This window comes from Geotrypetes seraphini, chromosome 4, assembly GCF_902459505.1.
Source record: "Geotrypetes seraphini chromosome 4, aGeoSer1.1, whole genome shotgun sequence".
Taxonomy (NCBI): Eukaryota; Metazoa; Chordata; class Amphibia; order Gymnophiona; family Dermophiidae; genus Geotrypetes; species Geotrypetes seraphini.
The window spans coordinates 281,265,826-281,289,705 of record NC_047087.1 but is presented as its reverse complement, the minus strand read 5'-3'; the positions used below and the strand labels follow the sequence as shown (position 1 = coordinate 281,289,705).

At 43.8% G+C, this 23,880-nt stretch overlaps 1 protein-coding gene across 4 annotated transcripts in view; it reads right to left on the bottom strand.

Moving 5' to 3' along the window:
- The window catches only part of LOC117359008 (protein STIP1 homolog), a 123,072-nt gene that overhangs the window by 62,318 nt on the left and 36,874 nt on the right, over positions 1 to 23,880 (bottom strand). For all 4 annotated transcript variants that reach the window (XM_033941065.1, XM_033941064.1, XM_033941066.1 and 1 more), the window contains 5 exons: positions 20,180 to 20,263; positions 19,319 to 19,375; positions 8,968 to 9,096; positions 7,613 to 7,658; positions 603 to 693 (listed from right to left, as the gene is read on the bottom strand). In XM_033941065.1, coding sequence (XP_033796956.1) covers positions 603 to 693; positions 7,613 to 7,658; positions 8,968 to 9,096; positions 19,319 to 19,375; positions 20,180 to 20,263 — 407 coding nt within the window. The remainder of the gene's footprint in view (positions 1 to 602; positions 694 to 7,612; positions 7,659 to 8,967; positions 9,097 to 19,318; positions 19,376 to 20,179; positions 20,264 to 23,880) is intronic.

Below are 23,880 nucleotides of genomic sequence, written 5' to 3'. Positions count from 1 at the left end.
GTGAATTATATCTTTGATTTATATGGATTGGATTTATATTGGTAATGTGGTGGCTAACAAGTGCCCAATTAAATTAAATTCTAAAATCTCATATAGACACACTGGATATGTTAATTTGATCTTTATCTTGTCATCTACCTAGGTAATATTTCAGTCTCTGAATGAGTAATAAGAAACAAAAAAAGACATTAAATTAACAATTCTGCTAACGTATGAAACAGATTAGAAAGAGACATATTAAGAGGATGTATTTCTCAAAAGAAATCAGACAAAAAGGTGAAATGCTGATAAGCCAACAGTATAAAAGGAAGAGAAGCTTAGCTTTCTCCTAGAAGAATTCACTTAGGAAACCTGAAGTGGACAATAAATAGACAAAGATGAATGTAACATTAACTCTGGAGATGTGAGGGGAAAAAGGATTAAGAATGCAAAGGAACCACCAAATAATGATAAATTCATGTACACCATTTGCCTTTACTAAGCTTACAAAGTCAAGGAAACCCCACTATGTCTTCCGAGAAGAATCTATAGGCCAGCAACAGAGTAAACATTTTTATTTTGTTCAAAGATGAAGTTTTACAAGTAACAGAGTAAACATTTACCTGTGATCCTCAGGGTCTAATTTAATTGCTTCACTAAACAATTCAACAGCTTGGGAGTATTTCCCTCTTTCCACCAGCTCAATACCTCTTTCTGCAAATGAAAAAGGAATCACGTTACTCAGATGTGTTCAAAAGGATTTCTCCACCTACAGAAAATATAGAGTTGGTAGTTCTAAAATAGGAAATGAAAAAATGGTAAATCAAAGTCTGGTTCCCATTTATCATCCCATTCTCACTACACAACTGACTTTTTTTTTTTTAAGATAGTCAGAATATGGTCCTTCTGCCCTACTTATTTGGGTTTTTGCCAGATACTAGTGACCTGGTTTGGCCACCTTGAGGACAGGCTACTGGGCTAGATGGACCACTGGGCTGACCCAGTAAGGCTATTCTTATGTTCTACTCACCTACACTCCAACAGGATGACAAACAAAATCTTTGAATTGTATCATGAGAGAATAGCAAAATACCAAACAGCTTTCTTCAGGACTAAAAATGACAACCCCTTATTTTGATCAATCATAATCTATCATTATAAAGTTATCTTACTCATATGATGTTTATGGACATTTTCTTTTAGAGGGGAACACTAAACCAAGAGTGAAATGAAAACTGGCCATTTAATATTGCTCTCGGTTTTCTATTTATTAACTAGTTCCCAATCCACAACAGATCACTGTCTCCTATCCCATGGCTTTTTAATTTTCACAGGAGTCTCTCATAAGGGACTCTTTCAATAGCTTTCTGAAAAGCTAGATAAATTTGACCCAGTAGATGCTGTTTATCTACAGGCTTATTTATACTTTCAGAAAACACAAAACAGTAAAATGGTAACTTAGTGAGACAATACATCTCTTGACTAAATCCATTAAACCACATCTATGCATTCACAAATTTTATTCATTATAATGGTAGAAACTATTTGGGCAGCACTCATGCCCAGCTCACCAGTTTGTAGTTTTCCTGATAACCCTGGAACCCTTTTCAAAAACTGTCAAAATGTTGGCCTCACTTCGATTTTCAGGTATCACAGATGATTTTAATAATAGGATGTAGATTACAAATAGTAGATCATCAATGTCATTTTTACGTTTTTCAGTATTCTGGTGTATATATCATACAGTCCAGATGATTTGCTGCTTTTTAGATTGTCCATTTGCTCTCTTCCAAGTTCGATTTGTTTCAGTTGCTCTGAATCATTACCTTTAAATACCATTTCTGGCATGGGTAGCTCCCTTCCACCTTCCTCAGTAAAACACCAAAACAAAGAATTAGTCTCATCTTTAGCCCTGGCCTCTCCAAGTGTCCCTTTTATTCCACGAAGAACTATTTTCCAACTGATTCCCACACAGGCTTTTTGTATTCTATGTACCTGATAAAGGTTCTTATAAGTTTTTGTCGCTAGGACAAGCTTCTTTACAAACTCATTTTTGCCTTCCTAATCAATGTTTTGCATTTAACATACTAATGCTTAGCCTGTTTCCTGTTTTATTTGGATCCTACTTCCATTTTTGAAAGATGTTCTTTTGACTAGAACAGGCTCTTTCACCCCACCTTTTAACTATGCTGTCAACAAGCTTTCCTTCCACCTTTAGCATGTGGAATACATCTGCTCTGGGCTTCCAAAATAATAATAATAAAGCTTTATTTATATCCTGTCATACCTTTTCAGTTCTAAATGATATTTTTTAAAAAACATTGTTGATTCCTGATTTAAACTCAATCTTTTCAGCTGCTCTTTTTAGCTTTTTTTAAAAACATTTTCCTCATTTTATCAGTTTCCCTTGTGGAAGTTAAATGCTGATTTCTATAGTGTCTTCATTATAGTTAAGTCCAATTTGATCATGTTATGATTAGGGCTGCACATTGGCTAAAATTTTTAGTTGCACAATTAATCACAAAGCATCCTCTCTATATTTCCTCATGTAAAGTGCAATGTAAATTCTCAAAACTGGCATATTACTAAATTGAACACTATTTTTATTGTTTTTACCTTTTTGACTGATGATTTTATTTTCTTAATTATCTTGTTCCCTGTCTCTGGTTTTGCTTCCCTTCTGTCTTTGCTCTGAGCTATTTCCAGGACCTCCTATTTAGTCATTATTTTTGTCTCCCCATCCCCACTTATTCACTGTCTAGTTGCAATCCCGTGGGGGGGATTGAGCATGTGGTGGCGGGGGGGGGGGGGGGGTGAGCCCGATGGCGGCGGGGGGGGGGGGGGTGCCGGATCGCGGGGGGAGGGTGCCGGTTCTCGTGGGGGGGGGGGAAGCAGCGCTGCTGGCTTCGGGGGGGGGGAAGGTGGGGGGTGGGAACATCCCATTATGCTCGTAATCCAAGGTACCACTGTATTTTGGATAACTGGCAGAGCTGTAGCTATAAAAGGCATGAGTGAAGTAAAAGGCAAATTTTAATACATATATATGTATATTACAGAATCATGCAGCGGTTATTAAGAACCCTTGATAAAGCCGATTAATTTGGTGAAACGGGTCCCGTTGGGCGCGGGCTGCCTGTTTCATTGACGATAAGAAATTTATGAAGAATAATTTATATGTACTCTTAGAAAACCATATAAACAGAAAACAAGAGAATAAAGTTTCTTAAAAAAGAAGATAAAGTACAATTTATATTTAGAAAATAGGGAGGGTTTTTAGGATCTATGCATGAAACGTGGAACCTTATCAGACTTGGCTGAGGCTTGTTCTAAATCACCAAGCAGGTCTCTGAGATCCTTTTCCTCCCTAATTCATAACTTGTGCTTTGAACAGAGAGATCTATTTTGTTGATTTGGATGAACTCCAGTTGGTCTCATTTTCCATCTTTGGTGTATACAATTGACTCCACTTAAGTGCACACCCTTCGGACCGGGTCTCCACGTGCACTTAAACAGAGTGGGGGGAGGGGAGGGAGGACAGAGGGGCCGTTAGATGACCATGGAATAAAGGGAGTACTAAAGGAGGACAAAGCAATCGCCGACAAACTGTACATTTTTGCGTCTGTATTTACCGAAGAGGATATATACAATATACCAGAAGCCAACAGGTTATACACAAGAAATGAAGACAGGAAACTGACAGGGTCAACGGTCAGTCTAGAAGAGGTATGCAGACAGATTGATAGGCTTAAAAACGATAAATCCCCGGGACCGGATGACATCCACCCGAGGGTAAATCAAGGAACTGAAAGGGGTTATAGCTGAACTGCTTCAACTAATAGCCAATCTGTCGATCAAATCAGGAAAGATTCCGGAAGACTGGAAAGTGGTGAATGTTACGCCGATCTTCAAGAAAGGTTCAAAGGGAGATCCAGGAAATTACAGACCAGCAAGTCTGACTTCGGTACTGGGAAAGATGGTAGAGGCGCTGATAAAGGACCGCATCATTGATAACCTTGACGGACACAAACTGATGAGGACCAGCCAGCACGGCTTCAGCAAAGGAAGATCTTGCTTGACAAACTTACTGTACTTCTTTGCAGGAGTAAATAGGCAGATAGACAAGGGTGACCCAGTCGACATCATATATCTAGATTTTCAGAAGGCGTTTGACAAGGTTTCACATGAATGTCTGCTTCGAAAAAATGTGAGCTATGAAATCGAGGGTGATATACTCACATAGATTAAAAACTAGTTGGCGGACCTTGATAAAGACAAAGCGAAATGCATTGGTAGAGGGGATAATTTTGCTGAAAAGCTATGTTATTTATTCAAAACTATTTATAAATTATTTAAACTATATAAATTATGAAATAAAGAAAACCAAATTTAAACTATAAGTAAACTTTTGCCACGTTGGGAAAAATGAGGAATAGAACCCCAGTGAGTTATGATACTCAGGGGGTGGTCTGAAATCCCATAGGCATTAGCAATAGCATGATTTTGACTGCAACGTTACTGAAAATTGTTACTGTGTTATACTGACCAGAATATGCTCTTATGAAGCAGTCACAATCTTTTCAACAGCAATCTTCAAAGGTGTGAGATTTTGAATACGCACATGCCTGTTTTATTTCATGCAATGTCAAACAACCATACACAGTCAAAATAAATCAATAGTGTTGGACTTAAAGCACAATATTTTGATTCTTTAAGAAATATTTTAAAAGCTTGTACTGGAATGGAAGTTGGAACTGAAGTAAATGTTGAAATGTAACATGTCTTATTGTCATCCATATAGATGAAGTTATTTAGGATGATTCATTAAACTAACCTTGTGACTGAAAAACATGAGCAACAGTGTTATATGCAGAAAATCTGAGTTGTGTGCCCTGAAAATGAAAGGCTCAGGCTCTGTAATGTAGAGATAAAAATCTTCATTAATACGTTCAACAAATTTGTTAACAGTGGAATACAACTTCTGCTGTATCAAAAATAGTAGCTAAAAATATTAGCATGTCATTTGAATTTTCTATTACTTGCTGCTCCTCTACTTAGTCAGATGCTAAGAACCAGTACAGGATCAACATGTTCTTTGTTATAATTGATGCCATTAATTTTGGTCTCGCTCATTAATTTGAACCACTGTAGATTTTTGCTTCCTTTATAGAATTAAGCTATGAAGATCTATAATTAGCTGCAACACAGGGTTCCTTTAGAAAGGTGCGCTAGCATTTTTAATGCACGTACCGGATTAGCACACGCTATAGTACGCGCTAGCTGAAAATCTACTGCATGCTTAAAAGGGGGCAGTAGCAGCTAGCGTGCCCTATTCCACCCGTTAAGGCCCTAGCGCGGCTCTGTAAAAGGAGCCCAAAGTTTCAGGACATTTCAGCTAAACTAGTTACTGACTTGGCCTTCCTGAAGTGAAAATATTCCAGTGAATATATGAAAACCTTTATATCAGGGGTGTCCAACCTTTTGGCTTTCCTGCGCCGCATTGGCCGAAAAAAAATTTTCTGGGGCTGCACAAACACACAAACGCTGCAGCAAGACAGAGGAGGGAGCTGGCAAGACGATAAACATCCGGGAGCAGTAGAGGAAAACACTGCATCGCCCTCGACTGGGGCCGCACAAAATACTTCATGGAGCCACATGCGGCCCTTTGGCAGCAGGTTGGACACCCCTGCTTTATATCTTAGCGTGTCTGATGAGGAGAGGCCTGTACTAAGTTCTCTATTATCATCCGATATTTCAAAGAGAAGTGGATATAAAATATGTGCAATTCCCAGTTCTGAAAGAGGAGAGGATGTGGCTTAACAGTTACAGTAAAGGGTTGGAAAACTGCAGATATAGGTTCAAATTTCCCTTTACCTACCGGTACTTCCTATGGGCTTTGGCAAGACACTAATCTGTCACTTCAAGTACTCAAGACGATACGCTCTTGGAGAAGAAACTTTCTTTTTAAACATTTATATGTAATTTTTGCAAGTCAACTAGGTTTGGAGTGTTCTATAAATGGAAAAGTGTTTAAAATAATCTCTGACTTCAGGGTGTAAACCATGCCTGCTTTTCTTCCCTTTCATATGTGACTGTATAATAAAGGGGAAGAAGGCTTGCTCCAAAAACTGCCACTCTAACATTTAAGTAACCACATTCACGAAGACATGGTTATTTTGGAAAAAGTGCTAGGTTTTATGAACCCTTAACTGGCTGATTTCATTGCCAATCAAATTTGGCATTAGTCTGATGCTCTGCACATTTTGGCCCAGATTCTGCAAAGTGCATCCCGACTGCAGGCAGCTGTAGGCGTCCTACAGCTGTCTAATCAGCCAATTGAAACGCATGTTTTTTAAAAAAATGCTCCCCAGGTAGGCCGCCTATATTGAAGGTGCCTCCAGGAGTCTAGGGAGGCCCGCAAGCTGGCCTACATTTTAAGTAGATGCAACCGCTATACTTATCATGGCAAAGGATCTCCCTGCTGTGATAAGCATAGCGGCCGCCAGTCCCCGTCCCCCTTCCCCCCAAACGATTGAGGCAGGAGGGAGCCCAATCCATCCTGCCCAAACTCCCCCCCCACCTCCCCGCCAAAGATCGAGGCAGGAGGGAGCCCTATCCCTCCTGCATGAAGATCCCCACTGAAAATCGAGGCAGGAGAGAGCCCAACCTCTCCTGCATGAAGACCTCCCCACCCCCCGACAAAGATCGTGGCAGGAGAGAGCCCAACCCCTCCTGCCCAAAGACCCAAGACCCGTGCACTGAAGATCGTGGCAGGGGGGAGCCCAACCCCTCCTTCCTGAAGACATCCCCCTCCGCAGCAGACTCCCCCCAATAACCTTGAAAAGTTGGCCCATAGAAGGGGCCTTTGGCACCTGGGCCAATCAAGCCTTAGCCTCCTCTGGGATGGGCCAGAAAGGGGCGGGCCTGCCTCATTTTGATGGAGGTGGGCCTGCCGGCTGGATGGTAGAAAGATCCATCCGTCCAACTTTTCAAGGTTAGTTGGGGGGGGGGTTGGCAGGGGTGGTGGCCTGCCGCGCATGGGGGGCCTTACGGCAGGAGGGGTTGGGTTCCCTCCTACCTCGATCTTCGTCAGGGGGTGGAGGGTCTTCGGGCAGGAAGACCCTCCTGCTGCGATCTTTGTCGGAGGGGGGAGGGTTGTCTTCGGATAGGAGGAGTTTGGCTCCCTCTTGCCATGATCTTCGTCGGGGGGTCTTCAGGTACGAAGGGTTGGGCTCCCTCCTGCCTTGATCATTCCGGGTTGGGGGGGAAGATTGGCGGCTGCAAAGCAGCCGCGTCTACAGTAACCCGATTCTGTAACCGGCGTCTGTAACATGGACGTTGGTTACAGAATCGGGTTTATTTTGGACGGGCATAGGCTCGATTATACAGAATCCAGGCCTAATTGTATTAACTCTGCTTCCTTCTTGCTTCCTCATTTTGGATATTAATACTGGATGTGGTATACATATACCAGTACTGTGAGAAAAATACATTCCCCAGAGTCCATGCCCTATAGCACTTTTGTGACAAGTGGAAAAAAGGTACTTTCAACTACAAAGGGCTAGTACAGCCTTCAGTAATTTTTTCATACACACAACAAAACATATTTGATGGTATGCAAGACTACAGGACTCACCTGCATGCTGTCTGCTTCTCTGAACAGTGGAACTGTTATTATCCTCCTAGAGACAACAATGGAAAAAGGTGCATTTTTGATCTGAGGCATAAGACATAGATTTTTCAAGATAGAAAGTAAATGCCTTCCATTGGTGCCAAGGATATTATTCCATCAAAAGTGGAGTGTATATGGCTAACTCATATTCATGTCCTTGTTAAATATGGACCTTATCAAAACTGCTTTTATATCTTAAACCTTTACCTTTCTCGCCTCATAGTTTTATGAATTTTACCCACATTTACTCTCTTGCATGTCTGTATAGCATTGCATTATCTCAAGTAACGCTATAAAAAGGCTAAACAGTAGTAGTCGTAACCGTGTCAATTGAGCCACAAGGTTACATATTGAAAATCTGAGTTCTGTGTGTTCTGAAAATGAAAGGCTCAGTGTTCAAAAATGTTTTTAGCTTTAAGCTCCAGTGAGCAAGGAGACTTGAGTCATTCAGACAAAAAGGAACAGAGAAACTAGAAGAGCTCCTAGCTCCATAAAAGTGAAGACTTCTTTAAACCTTTGCAAACTAGGCGATTATTGTACTTTCCTGGAAAAAGCTATAAGTTATGAACAGAGGTCTCCTAGACTTACTTCTTGGTAGACTACAAGACTCATATTGTCAGCTCCCTAAATCTCAAAATGTGGTTACCTGGGAACCCATAGACTGTTACAGGGCTGCAAGTCTGAGCAAAAGCATATTTGCATGTAAGATGTAAAGAAACCTTTCACTGGTGAGAAGTCATATGACCTACAATGCCTCAAGACAGGCCTTCAGGTTAGTGTTGCTCATAAGACATTGGTGAGAACTGATAGATTCACATTTTGAAGGTCATATACTACTAACAGCAATCAATCATCCTACTGTTTCATAACCTATGCCCTTTTCATTTGTTTATGAATTGTATTTAATCCTTTTTTTTGCCCTCTTTGTGTCTTGATTTGCCAAAAGTTGTATTAATTGTCTGGTTTTAATCAATGTGGTTTTTTCTTTTACCTGGATTTTATTGTTATTTTAAATCACATTGGATTATGATTTTGTGATCAAATCAAATTTTTACATAAACTTGAAACTTCTTGTGCCGATGTGTAGGAAAATGAGAAGGAAAGTGGTATGGTTAATGCAGATTAAGAAAAGAGGGGGACAGAGCTGAAATGTAGACCCCCCCAAAAAAAAAGAAAAAAGAAAACCAGATTTCATCCATTTTCTTTTTCATAGCCTGCTTACTTTTTTTTTTTTTGTCAAGAAATGAACCATGCAATTAAAATCATTTAGAACTTGCAACATGCACTCTTCCCTCTGCTTCGAAAGCTGTGGCTCTTACCTCGTGAATCCTTCTCTCATTCTCTTTATTTTCTCTGCAATTTTTGTCCAGCTTGGTTCTGGATTTTGGTTTAATGTGACTGGCAGCATTGGCAACAAATGCACTAGTTACATCCCACTCAGGTTCCTGCTGCAGAGTGTGAATGACGAGCCCACAGGATAGAAGAGAAACACCATTCTAATTATTACAGAATAAAATACTTTCTAGTTTCTACTCATGGACTAACATCAGCTAAACTCTACAGTTCCAAGCATATACAGTCATGTGAAAAAATTAGGACACCCCATGAAATATTCAGTTTTTTCTTAAGAAATGTTCATATATCAATGTCAAATCTTTTTTTATTTATCTCTGGAAAAGAAAGTGATGTAATTGAAGGTAAACAACAAAAAGTTTCCTTGATTTACTCATGAAACAAAAGATATCCACAAAATGTGTATTCTAACTGAGGAATAAATTAGGACACCCTATACTCTAATAGCTAGTATTACCCCCTTTGGCTGAAATAACTGCACTGAGATGCTTCTTGTAGCCATCTATCAGTCTCTGACATCGGTCTAAGGAAAGTATGGCCCACTCCTCAATGTAGAATTATTTCAGCTGTGAGATGTTTGAGGGGTTTCTTGCATGTACAGCCTGTTTCAAATCACCTCACAGCATCTCAATGGATTAAGATCAGGGCTTTGACTCGGCCACTCCAGGACTCTCCATTTCTTACTTTTCAGCCACTGCTTGGTGGATTTATTGGTATGTTTTGGGTCATTGTCATGTTGCAGGGTCCAATTCCGCTTCAATTTTCTTACAGATGGTCTCATATGATCCTCAAGCACCCACTGATACACGGTAGAATTCATGGTGGATTTTATGATAGTGAGCTGGCCCAAACCATGACACTTCCATTTCCATGCTTCACAGTTGGTATGAGGTTCTTTTCCTGTATACAGTGGTACCTTGGATTACGAGCATAATCCGTTCCAGGAGCATGCTCGTAATCCAAAATGCTCGTTTATCAAAGCGAGTTTCCCCATAGGAAACAATGGAAACTCGCTTTGATGCGTTTCCCCCCTCCCCCCGAGAACCGGCATTGCTCCCCTCGAAGGCCCCCCCCCCCGCGATCAGGCACCCCCCTGCGATCTGGCACCCCCCCTGCCTCGAACAGGCACCCCCCCGCCACGATCCGACCCCCCCGACACGATCCGATATCCCCCCCGACACAATTGGGCACCCCCCCGCCGCTTCTTACCCTCATCTGGGCACTCTTGAAAATCGGCTTCTTCCTCTGCTGGGCCTTGAGCATGCTCAGATGCTCAAGGCCCAGCAGAGGAGAAGGCCGATTTTCAAGAGTGCCCAGATGAGGGTAAGAAGCGGCGGGGGGGTGCCCAATTGTGTCGGGGGGGGGGGGGTTGGATCGTGGCGGGGGGGTTGCTGGATTGCGGGGGAGGTACTCGTAAATCGAGCCATCGATTTTGCAAATGTTTTGCTCGTCTTGCAAAACACTCGCAAAACGGTGCACTCGTAAACCGAGGTCCCACTGTACCAAACATGTCCTCTTTTCTAGTGTCCAAATAATTCAATTTTAGAGCACCCATAACAATCAAGGTCATAAATAACTGTTCTGCTCAAAGTAGTAACATGAGAATATCAGCTGCAAACAGCCAGCAAAAACCTCAAGATTGAGCTCAGAAACTACTCCCACAGAAGAACATCATATATACAGTATTCTCCCCAGCTCCCAAGGGCTGACTAGCATCCAAGACACAACTTGGAGAAGCATAAACAAACTGAGACAGTAGTCAGGTGCAGGAAGGACAGGGTGGGAGTCTAGAATGTCTCATCTATCTACTGGAAAAGAGCTTACCAGGGTAAGTACATAATCTCTTTTTTCCAGTGCAATAGGTGAGACATTCTAGACAAGTGGAACATACAAAAGCAGTCCCCAAAAAGCTAGGGTAGGCACCGACCCTCAAGACTGAGGACTGTCTCACCACCATATCCACTCTGTAAAACCTGGGAAATGTGTGTAGAGAGGACCACGTTGCTGCCCTGCAAATCTCCTCAGGAGACACAACTCTAGCTTCAACCCACGAAGCAGCCACACATCTAGAAGAATGCGCCTTGACAGAAACAGGAGATTAAAGAATGTAGGCCGACAAAAGAGCCTCACGATCTATCTGGTAATCATGGCCTTAGAAGCAGGAGCGCCCCGCTTGACATAATGAGTCAGCACAAACAAATAGTCAGAAAGACAAAACTCATTTGTGACCTCCAGAGAGTGAAGCAGCACTCTGCACACATCTAGTTTCCTCAAAACATGATCCTGTCTCTTTGAACCAGCAGGCTGAAAAACAGACAAATGGACTTCCTGATTAACATGGAAAGCCAAAACCATTTTCGGCAGGAAGGAACCTTGTATAAGGAAATCCCTGTCTCTGAGATCTGGAGGAACAGTTCACTGCAAGAAAGAGTCTAGTAGAGTTCGGAGATATGCCTTGCTGACGTAACAGCAACCAGAAAGACCATCTTGAGCGTCAAGTCCAAGAGGGAAGCATCCCGAAGGGAGGGGGGTCAAAGGGAGTCTTGCAGCAGCAGGTTAACGTCTCATGAAGGGAACGGCAGTTTAAAATCGATGGTCTAATGCAAAGAGCCCCTCTCAGAAATATGGCAACATCAGGGTGAGATGCCAAAGACGAATGATGACCTTGGGCTCAAAAACAAGAGAGCCCAGCCCCTTGGACCCAAAGGGACACCACAGTGAGGTCTTGATAAGGCTAGCCTGGAGAAAAACGAGCACCACCGAAATTGGAGTGAAATATGACTCCGCTCGTTCCTGAGTGCACCAATGCTGGAAAGTCTTCCACGCCTTAGCATAAGCAGATACAATAGTCAACTTTATAGATATGAGAAGAGTGCCAAGGACCACATCAGAACAGCCCTTGTGGACTAAAATCTTCCCCTCAAGAGCCATGTTGTAAGAGCAAAGCGACCCAGGACCTCCACGCAGGCCGGACCCTGCATATGTAGGCCAGAATGGGCACTCAACCAAAGGCCGTGACCCTAGTAAAGACACATCAGATCTGCATACCACGGCCTGCGAGGCCAATCCAGAGCCACCAGAATGACACAGCTTGGATGGTCCGCCAAATGACTCGGCCTATCATGGGCCAGGGAGTGAAGACAAACAGGAGGATTCCCTGAGGCCATGACTGCACCAGAGCGTGGAGACCCTTGTCTCCAAGCTCGGATCTACAACTGAAGAACGATCTGTTTTCTTGTTCTTGCCCTGATCCAAGGGCTGCCTGCTGAGGAAGTTGGCTTGAACAATGTTGACTCCTACCACATGTGCTGCTGAGAGCGCCTGGAGGTGGCGGTCCACCCACAGAAAGAGAAGGCAGGCCTCCTGAGCCAGAGAGTTGCTCCTGGCACCGTCCTGGCAATTGACATAGGCTTTTGAAATTGCATTGTCGGAGAAGACTCTGACCAATTGGCCCTTCAGAGTCTTCTGCAAGTGCACTAAATTCAGCTAAATGGTTCTGAGCTTCAATCAGTTGACTGACCATTTCCACTGAGAGGGCATCCAATACCCCTGAATGGGACGCCAATTGCAGTGGGCTTCCCAGCCCCGAAGGCTGGCATCTGTCATCACCATGACCCAGGAGGCAATCCGCAGTGGTACACCCTTATATAGTGATTGCAGGAGACGCCACCAATCATGCTAGCCCAAGCATCCAGAGTCCAAGGAAGACTGGTCTGTAATGCATCCCTGTGCAGAGCCCAGCAAGAGAGTAAGACATACTGGAGAGGATGCATGTGCGCTCTTGCCCAAGGAACCACATCCAAAGTGGCAGCCACGGATCCCAGGACCTGAAGATAGTTCCATGCCAAAGGAGCTGGTTGACCCAGAAGGGAAGAAATCTGGGAACATAGTTTCTGTCTGTCTGTGTGCCCCTGAAAGACAGATGTGGCCCACAACCATGTCGAAGAGAACACCCAGGTACTCCAGAGACTGGGTGAGAGACTGCCCTTTTTGTAATTCACAATCCAACCTGGATCTACACAATCTAGCACCTGGATCACCTACATAGCTAGCACCTGAATAGCTAGCCAGGTAGCTCTGATTAGCCAGTCTTCCAAGAAAGGGTATACTTGTAGACCCATGTTAAGTAAGGTGCTATGACCACCATCACCTTGGTGAAGGTATGAGGAGCGGTTGCTAGTTCAAAGGGCAGAGCCAAAAACTGGTAATGGGTGTGCAAAACATGAAACTGCAAGAATTTGTGAAGGGCTAGAAAGATCAGAATGTGCAAGTATGTTCCCATGAATCCAGAGAGGCAAGGAACTCTCCCAGGGCCACCGCTGCTATGATAGATCGCACTGTTTCCATGCAAAAAGTGCGGAATCTTGAGAGCCACATTTATGTGCTGCAGCACCAGAACAGGCCTCCAACCATCTGAGCCATTCATTGGCACAATAAAGTATATAGAGTATCTGCCGGAGCTTGAAAGGTCAGGCAGCACACACGCTAAAGCTTGAATATCCAGCAAGTGTTGTACAGTGGCCCGTACTTGGAGCGCCTTTTCCAGGTGCCCTGCAGGACAGTCCACGAACCAATCAGTCAGAGGTTGGGCGAATTCCAATTGGAGTCCAACCAATAAAGTCCAGAACCCACTGGTCAAATGAAATGCAAATGCCCAAATGCAGGAACACCGACAGCCTGCCCCTTATCTGTAGAGGGGGTCCCCTAGCCTGGCGTCATTGCACCTTCTTGGCAGGGGGTGCAGGATGGGAGCCAGATGGCACGTCTGTAGCTGGAGTACCTTCTGGTCTGAGATGTGGTGCTGGAATATGAATGGAAAGGTCTGGAACCATGAAAATTAGAGTGACCAGAACACCTAGAGGGTCTGGGTCTGCTATCTGGCAAGGTCTTAGGGCAACTGACCAGCATAAAATTCATGAGGTCGATCAGGCCCTTATCAAACAACTGCCCTGAAAGGGAAGTCTCACCAAAAGAGCCTTGGAAGTGGAATTACCAGCTCATTGTCTAATCCAGAGCATTTTGTGGGCATAAGGTCATATAAAGTGTCAGTCACAGAATCTGACCCAGCCAAAAGAAGCTGGTGAAAATTACAGCCTCACTCTCCACGGTGCGCATCTGAGACACAGGTGTGTGTGACAAAAGATGCCACCAAAGCAACCTTAAAGCCCAAAGCAGCTGCATCAAAAAGCTTCAGGAGGACTACGTCCACACAGCGGTCCTGCAAATCTGTAAGCACCACGTCACTTTCCCTGGGAAGAGAGGTGCATTTAGGCAGCTGCGCAACCAAAGAATCCACTCTAGGCTGATCCAGAACCTGCAGGCACTCCAATACCAGCGAGGGCTATGTCTTGCTTGTACCCTCTATCATAAGAGTACATTCCGGAGAGTCACATGGCTCTATAATTAAAATACCATATCAGGGTGCCAGGGAAAGATGAAGACTGCAAGCGCACACCACTAAGCCATGGAAGAGGAAGAAGAAGACAGAACCAGTTGAGTGACCAAATGCAACTCCTGCAAAGACTCAGAAATAAGAGCCAGCAAAGCCACAGATTTAAATAAACACAGAACTGTGGGATCGTCCCCAGGTTCTAGAGCCCCTGAAGGATCCGAAGATCCAACATACAGTCCCTGGTTCCCCGTCCTTGGAAGGGCTGCACCTGTAAATAAGGGTTCAGCAAGCTGGTCATCAGCATAAGGATCAGGCAGACCAGGAACAGCAGCTGACTGAGACAAGGACATGCCCATAGAAGCAACGCCTCTGAGAGGCGCAGCTGCTCCACGCAGCACATGGCGCAAGAATCCTCCTGAAGTGCCAAATTTGCACAATCCTGGCAAGAATTCACATTCAGAGAGCCTAAGAACTCCATCCCAACAAGATTTGAGGTAAAAATTACAATTTTGGAGAAGCAGGAAGCTTTAGGAAAAAAGATCACTAAAAATCCAAGATGGTTGTCATTATGAAATTTGCAGTGATATTTTTCACACTTACTAAAACTACAAAAATAGCGATTTTAGAATTTTTCAGGTAGGGGGACGTGCAGAAACCTTGAAAACATTGCTTTTCAGACTTTGCCCGATTCACCTCACAGGCTGTGACAGCCTTTATTCACTGTGACCTGTTTGTGGAACTGTGCTACAGCCTGCCTCAGCTCTCTTACAGTAGCGGAATTTTCAATGCAGGCTAAGCTGAAGAAACGCTCTGAGCACAAGAATCCACCCCCCCACCCCCCCAAAAAAGGACTAAAAACACTAAATAAAATAATAAAGAAGAATGAGCAGAATAAACACACTCCTGCTGGCATGCGTGCAAAAGGAAAGCAGCTCAGTGAAGTACAGAAAAAAATCCAAACTGGATTCCTTCTGCAGATGGCATGCAACCATGGGGACGCAACCCACTTGTCTAGAATGTCTCACCTACTACACTGGAAAATCAGGTTTATCTTTAATTACCTAAGGTTGGGCAGTGGAGGAATAGCCTAAAAATAAGAGAAACCAGGATGGAAATTCTTCTGACTTTGGGAAAATCATTTCACCCTCTTGCATCCAGTACAATACTTAAAATTGGAAGCCCTCTGGGGACAGCACCTGAATGTAATTTGCCCTAAGTTAGTAACAAAAGGGTATGAACGAAATCTAAACAAGCAATCCTGCAAACCTACTATTATTCAGCAATATAATGGCTTTGGTCAGTGCTCTACTCTTTTTTTCCCCAAAAAGGACCAAAAATCTTTTTGTAACACACCCTCTTTAACTCTTTTGTAATCCACCTTGAACCGCAAGGTAATGGTGGAATAGAAATCCCTAATGTAATGTAATATGTCAAAAAGAGGGAAGTCAATCACTACTGAATTGCAATCAAGAATAATAAGATGCTATGCACTATCAATTCTGAAGGCCCGAGTCTCAACAACAATTAAGGATATTGATTATCTAACAGCCTAATAGAATTGGGCTGGAAAAGGCGGGAGGGATCCCTCCTGTCCAGGTCACTGCTGGACCACCAGGGATACTTAAGGTATGCGGGGGGAGGTGGGAGGGAAATAAAAATAATTAGAATCTGGCTGGGACAGGAGGCGGGTAGGATCCCTCCTGTCCCAGCCACCACTGGATCAAAGGTCTCATGGCAGGTCCAGCGAGGCCTGCAAACAGGTTCGGGAAGGGGGCGGATCAGCTCTGATCTGACTATAAACCGAGACCCCCATTTTTGGGCCATTTTTTTGGCCCAAAAATCTCTGTTTATAGTCAAGCATATACAGTAAGCAATTTTTGGAAGTATTTTAGAAAAGGATTTGACAACAGAGCCTTTTCTAAAATACCAGTAGAAGTATATGTGTGTATTCTGCCACAGCAGAGGGAAATGCCATTTTACAAATATAAGTTGAGAAAAGTGAATGACAAAGGCACAGTAGCTTCCATGTGAAGGTTTAAGTACCTACATGTACAAATAGCAATTTCACCACTTCCACACAAACCTACATGTCAAATTTAGTGATGCTGCTGTTGCAATTTTAACTTGTTTCATTTTGAACTACATGAGATTAAGGAGAATGATACCCGTTAATCACTTATGAAAAGCCATAGCTGAAACAAGCACTTTTGAAAATCTATAAATGTCTTTGAGAGTATGGTAGTGTAGGCGAAGGTGGGCTCGGGGCCTGAATAGAATAACACTATATAGCAGGTTAGGGTGGATGAAATTAACATTTATTAAGGGTGTTTGGGAGGGGACATCCTGTTTAGCTCATAGCTGAAGGAGAATGAACTGATAAACTACCTACAAATGTTATGTGATGGATATTTTGAAGTGTATGAAGTGGCTCTGAAGAGCAAAGTGGTTTTTTTAAATCGAATATGTTATGTAATGTCCAATTTTAATGTATGTTTTTATGCAAACCTGTAGATATTATGCAGTATACAAATTTTTTAAATAAATAAAACTGAAAAACTAGTCCTTGAATATAGGAATGTCCTCTGTGACCTGTTCCTGCAGGGCCACCGTTATATACTAAAGTCTCTCAATAAGGTTACTTTATTTTGGTTCTGGTCTGGCTTCTCAGGTTATCAGTATAGTTCTTAGCACGCCACCAGTCAGCTTGCCTCAGGCTTGAATCCAACATGCAAAACTACAAGGTCCAAGTTAAACTGGGCTTACCTCAAAACATCTCTCCTGGGCCTTTTTAGCCTAGCTGTGCCCTGAGCTTTTATACTTCCTAGTCCCCATCTTCCTGGCTCCACCCCTCCCATGTCACTTCCCCCTTAGGCGGGTCTAGGGATTTTAAGTTGGCACCGACTTCCTCACAGAGGGGTGTAAATCCCAACATGGGAATACTTACCCATACTGAACACAAGCATTCCTTTTGTTAAATGGGGAATACCTGCATAGATTTTAGTCCTACCCAAACCACAGCCCTTGAAAACTATGTGGTGTGAATATACTGAATACATATAGAACCGCTTTCAGACATCAGTATTGAGCTCGGGTCCCACTGCAGCTCCTGGGCAAGTCACCTAACTCTCCATTTCCCCTAAAAATATTATTATTATTATTATTATTAATAAAATTAGACTAAATCCCCCTAGCGACTAAGAAAATGCCTGCATATAATAAATTTAAACTACTTTGACTATACCACAGAAAGGTGGTACAGTCAAACCTCGGTTTGCGAGTAACCCTGTTTGCGAGTGTTTTGCAAGATGAGCAAAACACTCAGCACTTTTGACTCGCAAACGTAGTGTTGACTCGATTTGCGAGCACCCCCCCAGCCCCCCCGATAACCGGCATCGCTTCCCCCCGCTCGCAAAGGCCCCCTCGCTCAAACCGGCACCCCCCCCACCGCACGAATCGGCCCTCCCACCAGTACAACTTAAATTTACCCACCTCCCCGTCTAGCACCAGCACCGGCACCGGCACGCAGGCACAGCTCGTGTGCCTAGAAGATCTTCCGGCTTTGGTTCACAGACAAAGCGCGCCTTTGTCCTGGCGCGCTTTTGACCTGACACCTCCAGCTTCTGCCTGCCTGCCTTGAGCATGCATCTGCGCATGCTCAAGGACTTCTAATTCTCCCTCTCGCCGAGATTCTCGGCGAGAGGGAGAATAGAAGTCCTTGAGCATGCGCAGATGCATGCTCAAGGCAGGCAGAAGCCGGAGGTGTCAGGTCAAAAGCGCGCCGGGACAAAGGCACGCTTTGTCTATGGAACCAAAGCCGGAAGCCGGAAGATCTTCTAGGCACACGAGCTGTGCCTGCGTGCCGGTGCTAGACAGGGAGGTGGGTAAATTTAAGTTGTACTGGCGGGGGGGGGGGGGGGGGTGAGCGATGCCGGTTTTCAGGGGGGGGGGAACGTATCAAAGCCAGTTTCCATTATTTCCTATGGGGAAACTCGCTTTGATAAACGAGCATTTTGGATTACGAGCATGCTCCTGGAACGGATTATGCTCGTAATACAAGGTACCACTGTATATCAAATCTCACTAAGCCTTTACCTGATCTACACCTGTAAATGTCACAATAACAACCAGAAATTGGTTTGAGTTGTATTGTTCATTTTCAGCTAATTTATCCAACATTTTTATTGTTAATCAAATGACAACAGCAATATATTTAGCAATATAATAGTTCTGGTCAATGTAATAGTAAGATATGGCAAAAAATAAGTCAAATCAAGAATAAGACTTCTGAAGAATGAAATAAAACAGGCCCTTTTCTACTTCAATAAATATGGCAATACTTTAGCATGCCAGTGCAACTGTGTGACATGACATATCTGCTTTGTACTGTTACTCATATAGTACCATCCAATAAAGAGGCACCAGCCTTAGATTTTCAAATAAACACTATCGTATTTTTCGGTCCATAAGACGCACCCTGACCACAAGATGAACCCACCTGTAGAGGAGGAAAAACCAAGAAAAAAAATTTGGTTCAGAATTTTTTTTCTTGGTTTCTACTCCTCCTGTAGGTGCATCTGGTGCTGGGAAGAAAGCCCAAAGCCCAAAACAGCCTGCAGCCCGAAGCTGTGCGCAGCCCGAAGAAGCAGTCTGATGCGAGAACTGACTGCAGCCAATCACAGAGTAGCGCAGGACCAGGCAGGAAGCGTAAAGGTCGCCGCCACTCTACAAGGAAAAAGGCAGCCGTCCAGCAGGAGACCGCGCTGGACCACTGCCACTTAAAAAAAGGTACCGGGGGCGTGGGAGGTATATTCGGTCCATAAGATGCACCCACTTTTCCACCCCCTTTTTGCGGGTGGAAAATGTGCGTCTTATGGACCGAGAAATCTGGTAGTTATTATGGCAGAGAGAAATCCAACAATTACTACCTGTTCATTCTCCACATGATTTTTTATTTTCTCCAGTTTCCTTCGCTCTCTTTGTCTCTAAAATAGAAAAGAAAAAAAAATTGAAGAGAATATTTGACTTCCCTTGCAAGCATTCTCTGATTTATCAAAGTCCAGTCAACTATCTGCCTTGAGAGCCCCTCATCACATTCCACCCCAAGAGGTCCTTAATGGAAAACTTTGGTGACTGCTGGATTAGGAGATACTTCTGAGTAAAGTGATATATTTAATTACTGGCCATGCTAGATTCAGGAATATTACATTTTCTGAAATACAAAAATTGCTTACAGAAACGCACCAGTTGCACTAAGCTTTGAGAAACAAATATGGCACAATTTCTCCACTTAATGATCATGGCCAGCTTGAGCAAAAAATGATATGCCTTAAACATTATAATTCTTTTGCCACATGAGCTATGAACACCCCTTTCATAGAATTCAACTCCCTTGATTGGCTGAGGCATAAAGACTAGACATGGGGATAAACAGAGAACTTCCATATGGTAGTGCACAATACTTGTCACCTTTACCTAGAGTACATAAATCCTTGCTGAGAAGACAGGACAAGCCATTTTGGTGTTTAGCGTTTTGTTTCCTAGCCAGGGATGCCAGATTAAGGTCCTACAAAACCCACAGGGAGAACTAAAATGGTTTGCTCCTCTGATATATTACAGATCAATTGAAATAAAGCCTCCTCTAATTCTTGTCTTCATAATATAACCAAATTCAACCATTTCCTTTATCCCAGTATTGAAACTTGGGTGTAAGATATACAGAGACAGCACACAACATTTATGCTACACATATTATTATATATTGCCACCACACCAGAAAAACTTCTAACCTTCTTCTTTGCTCTCCTCTTCTCTGCTTTTTGTTTGGCTCGATCATCCTCAGAGAAAGAGCCTTCTGAGGTCATCCCTTCATCCTGGAGAAAAATAAGGATAAAAACTGTTGAGATAACAGTACACTCAAGTTGTCAAACTATGTGAGCATAAGCTTCAGAAAATCCCATCAGGATTAAATTTCACCTGAAATTTTGCTAGACTATTGACTAAGAAAACAAAGTTTAAAAAGCAGTTACAATATTGATCCAAGACAGCCACGCTGAGGAACCGCTCTAGAGAGTTGCTCTTCTAAATTGATCACGTTTGCGGTGGACCCTTTTTCTCTTCCTTATCTAATGCCAAAACGAAGAGGTTGGAGCGCTGCTGGCGCCTTGCGGCGCACCGAAATCCCTGTTATCGGCAATATTGAAGAGCTCTTCAGGCAGATACAAGGAGCTTCGTCGGCATTGGAGAATAGCCCGCTGAGTACCCAGGGAATGAGCAAGACCATAGTGGTTCCTCTTGGACTAGAAACAACTCTAAGCCCTGACGTAAGGGCGCTGCCCCCGCAGCCTCAGACTACCAGTTCTCCAAGGGGTGTGGAAACCCCGCAGGTTGGGGTTATTCACTCTCCTGAGGCATGCAGTGTATCGGAGAGTCTTGAATGAGCTCATGCAAATGTGAGCCCTATTGAAGCTTCTGGGACAATTTCAACATCGGAAGGTGGACTGAGCCAATCGGGACAACGACAAGGTATACAACAGTCTGGTGAGCAATATTTCACTACTCAACCTTTAATCTCCCTGGAAAAACCTTCAGAGGTATCCCTGGATTCATTATGGGATCTTATGGCTGGCCTAGAGAAGACCATAAGCCCAAATTTTCAGCAAATTGAAGGGAAACTGCTTGAACAAGCTAAAGAGTTGAATGATTTGAAAAGTGAAGTGACTGCTTCTAATTTCTCTGTTCAGAAACTTGAATAGGAAATAAAGACTTCCAGACAATTACAAGAGAGTTTAATGAAAGACAATATCTTTTTTTTTTAATTCTTTATTTACATTTTATCCATTTGACAAAACAAAGTCAAAAGCAAGGAAATAATACATTACCAGTTTTAACATCTTTGAAAATGGAAATGAATACATCAAATAGGCAAATATATCAGGAAACATCCTTCCATAAATTCAAAGGTACAAACTACCCCTCCCCCCCAGGAATCAAGTATACCGGCTTGTATAGTTAGTCCTTAATAATAAGGGGGGGACAGCTGTGAATTAGCTGAAAAACTTTACTAGTTAAAGTGTACAAAAGAAAATAAAGATGTAGCTGGTTGGGCTCTAAAACTTAATTTCACTAAGCTGATATTGAAAAAGGGAATCTCAGGAGTTACTACACTTTGCTCTTTGGCAGAAATAAACTATATTTCAGAATTGATCGGACTGAGGGAAGGCAATGCAGCCCTAGAAAACACAACTTCTTTGCTCAACGAAAAAACGAAGAACTGAGGTACTGTGAGCCCTCGTCAGGCGGGAAAGCCCTCATGCAGGCAAAGTGCGGGCAGCTTATGATCTCTTAAAGTGCCGGTGCACTTTTCACTGTCTGTTCTGGGCTCCATGGATAACGTCACCCACATGTGAGAATATGCTGCCTGCTTGTCCTAAGATAATGCCTCTACTCAAAAGGAATACAGGTGCCTAAATTTCCTTTATAGAACATAGATTTACAGTGAAAATATGTACCTATAAATACGACATGAACATGTTTGCTAGTCATGGAGCTGGTCCTGCATGTCAATTTTAGCAGTATAGTATGCAGTGTGCCAAGATTCTCAATTTCTTGTACAAACTGCTGTTTACTCATGCATCACCTGAGAGATCTATTGTAAACACTATGCTGTTTCAAAATAACATAGTAACATATTAGTTGACGGCAGATAAAGACCCGAATGGTTCATCCAGTCTGCCCAACCTGATTCAATTTAAATTTTTAAATTTTTTCTTCTTAGCTATTTCTGGGCAAGAATCCAAAGCTTTACCTGATACTGTGCTTGGGTTCCAACTGCCGAAAAGCACAGTTACTTACCGTAACAGGTGTTATCCAGGGACAGCAGGCAGATATTCTTAACGCATGGGTGACGTCACCGACGGAGCCCCGGTACAGACACTTTTAACTAGAAAGTTCTAGTTGGCCGCACCGCGCATGCGCGAGTGCCTTCCCGCCCGACGGAGGAGTGCGTGGTCCCCAGTTAAGATAAGCCAGCTAAGAAGCCAACCCGGGGAGGTGGGTGGGACGTAAGAATATCTGCCTGCTGTCCCTGGATAACACCTGTTACGGTAAGTAACTGTGCTTTATCCCAGGACAAGCAGGCAGCATATTCTTAACGCATGGGTGACCTCCAAGCTAACAGAGAGGGAGGAGGGATGGTTGGCCATTAGGAAAATAAATTTTGTAACACAGATTGGCCGAAGTGTCCATCCCGTCTGGAGAAGGCATCCAGACAATAGTGGGTAGTGAACGTGTGAACTGAGGACCAAGTGGCAGCCTTGCAGATCTCCTCGATGGGCGTGGAGCGGAGGAAAGCCACAGAAGCAGCCATAGCTCTGACCCTGTGGGCCGTGACAGCACTTTCCAGTGAAAGACCGGCCCGAGCATAACAGAACGCAATGCAGGCAGCAAGCCAGTTGGAAAGCGTCCGTTTAGAGACAGGACGACCTAGACGGTTAGGGTCGAAGGACAAAAAGAGCTGAGAGGACGAGCGGTGAGCCCTGGTACGGTCAAGGAAGTATGCAAGGGCACGCTTACAGTCCAGCGTGTGCAACGCCTGTTCCCCAGGATGAGAATGGGGCTTAGGGAAAAAGACAGGCAACACAATGGACTGGTTGAGGTGAAATTCCGGGACCACCTTGGGAAGGAATTTAGGATGGGTACGCAGAACCACCTTGTCATGGTGAAAAACAGTGAAAGGTGGGTCGGCAACCAGTGCATGCAGCTCACTAACCCTCCTGGCAGAGGTGATGGCAATGAGGAAAAGCACCTTCCATGTAAGAAATTTGAATGAAGTTGTGGCAAGAGGCTCAAACGGAGGTTTCATGAGGGCAGATAAAACCACATTCAAGTCCCAGACGACTGGAGGAGGCTTCAGAGGTGGTTTGACATTGAAGAGGCCTCTCATGAACCGGGAAACCAGTGGATGAGCCGTGAGAGGTTTTCCGAGGATAGGCTCATGAAACGCAGTGATGGCACTGAGGTGGACTCTGATTGAGGTAGACTTGAGGCCAGCGTCGGACAGAGAGAGCAAATAGTCCAGAACAGTTTCCACCGCCAATGAGGTGGGATCGTGGTGATGCAGGAGACACCAAGAGGAGAACCTGGTCCACTTCTGATGGTAACACTGGAGGGTGGCCGGTTTCCTGGAGGCATCCAAAATACGACGGACAGGCTGAGACAGATTGTCTGGAGAGGTCAGCCCGAGAAAAACCAAGCTGTCAGGTGGAGCGAAGACAGATTGGGATGCAGTAGAGACTGATGCTGCTGTGTAAGTAGAGTAGGAAACACAGGAAGAGGAATGGGTTCCCTGGAGCTGAGCTGGAGCAGGAGGGAGAACCAGTGTTGGCGAGGCTACCGAGGGGCGATAAGAATCATGGTGGCTCTGTCCCTGCGGAGTTTGAATAATGTCCGTAACAGCAGAGGCAGTGGAGGAAAGGCATAGAGGAACCGA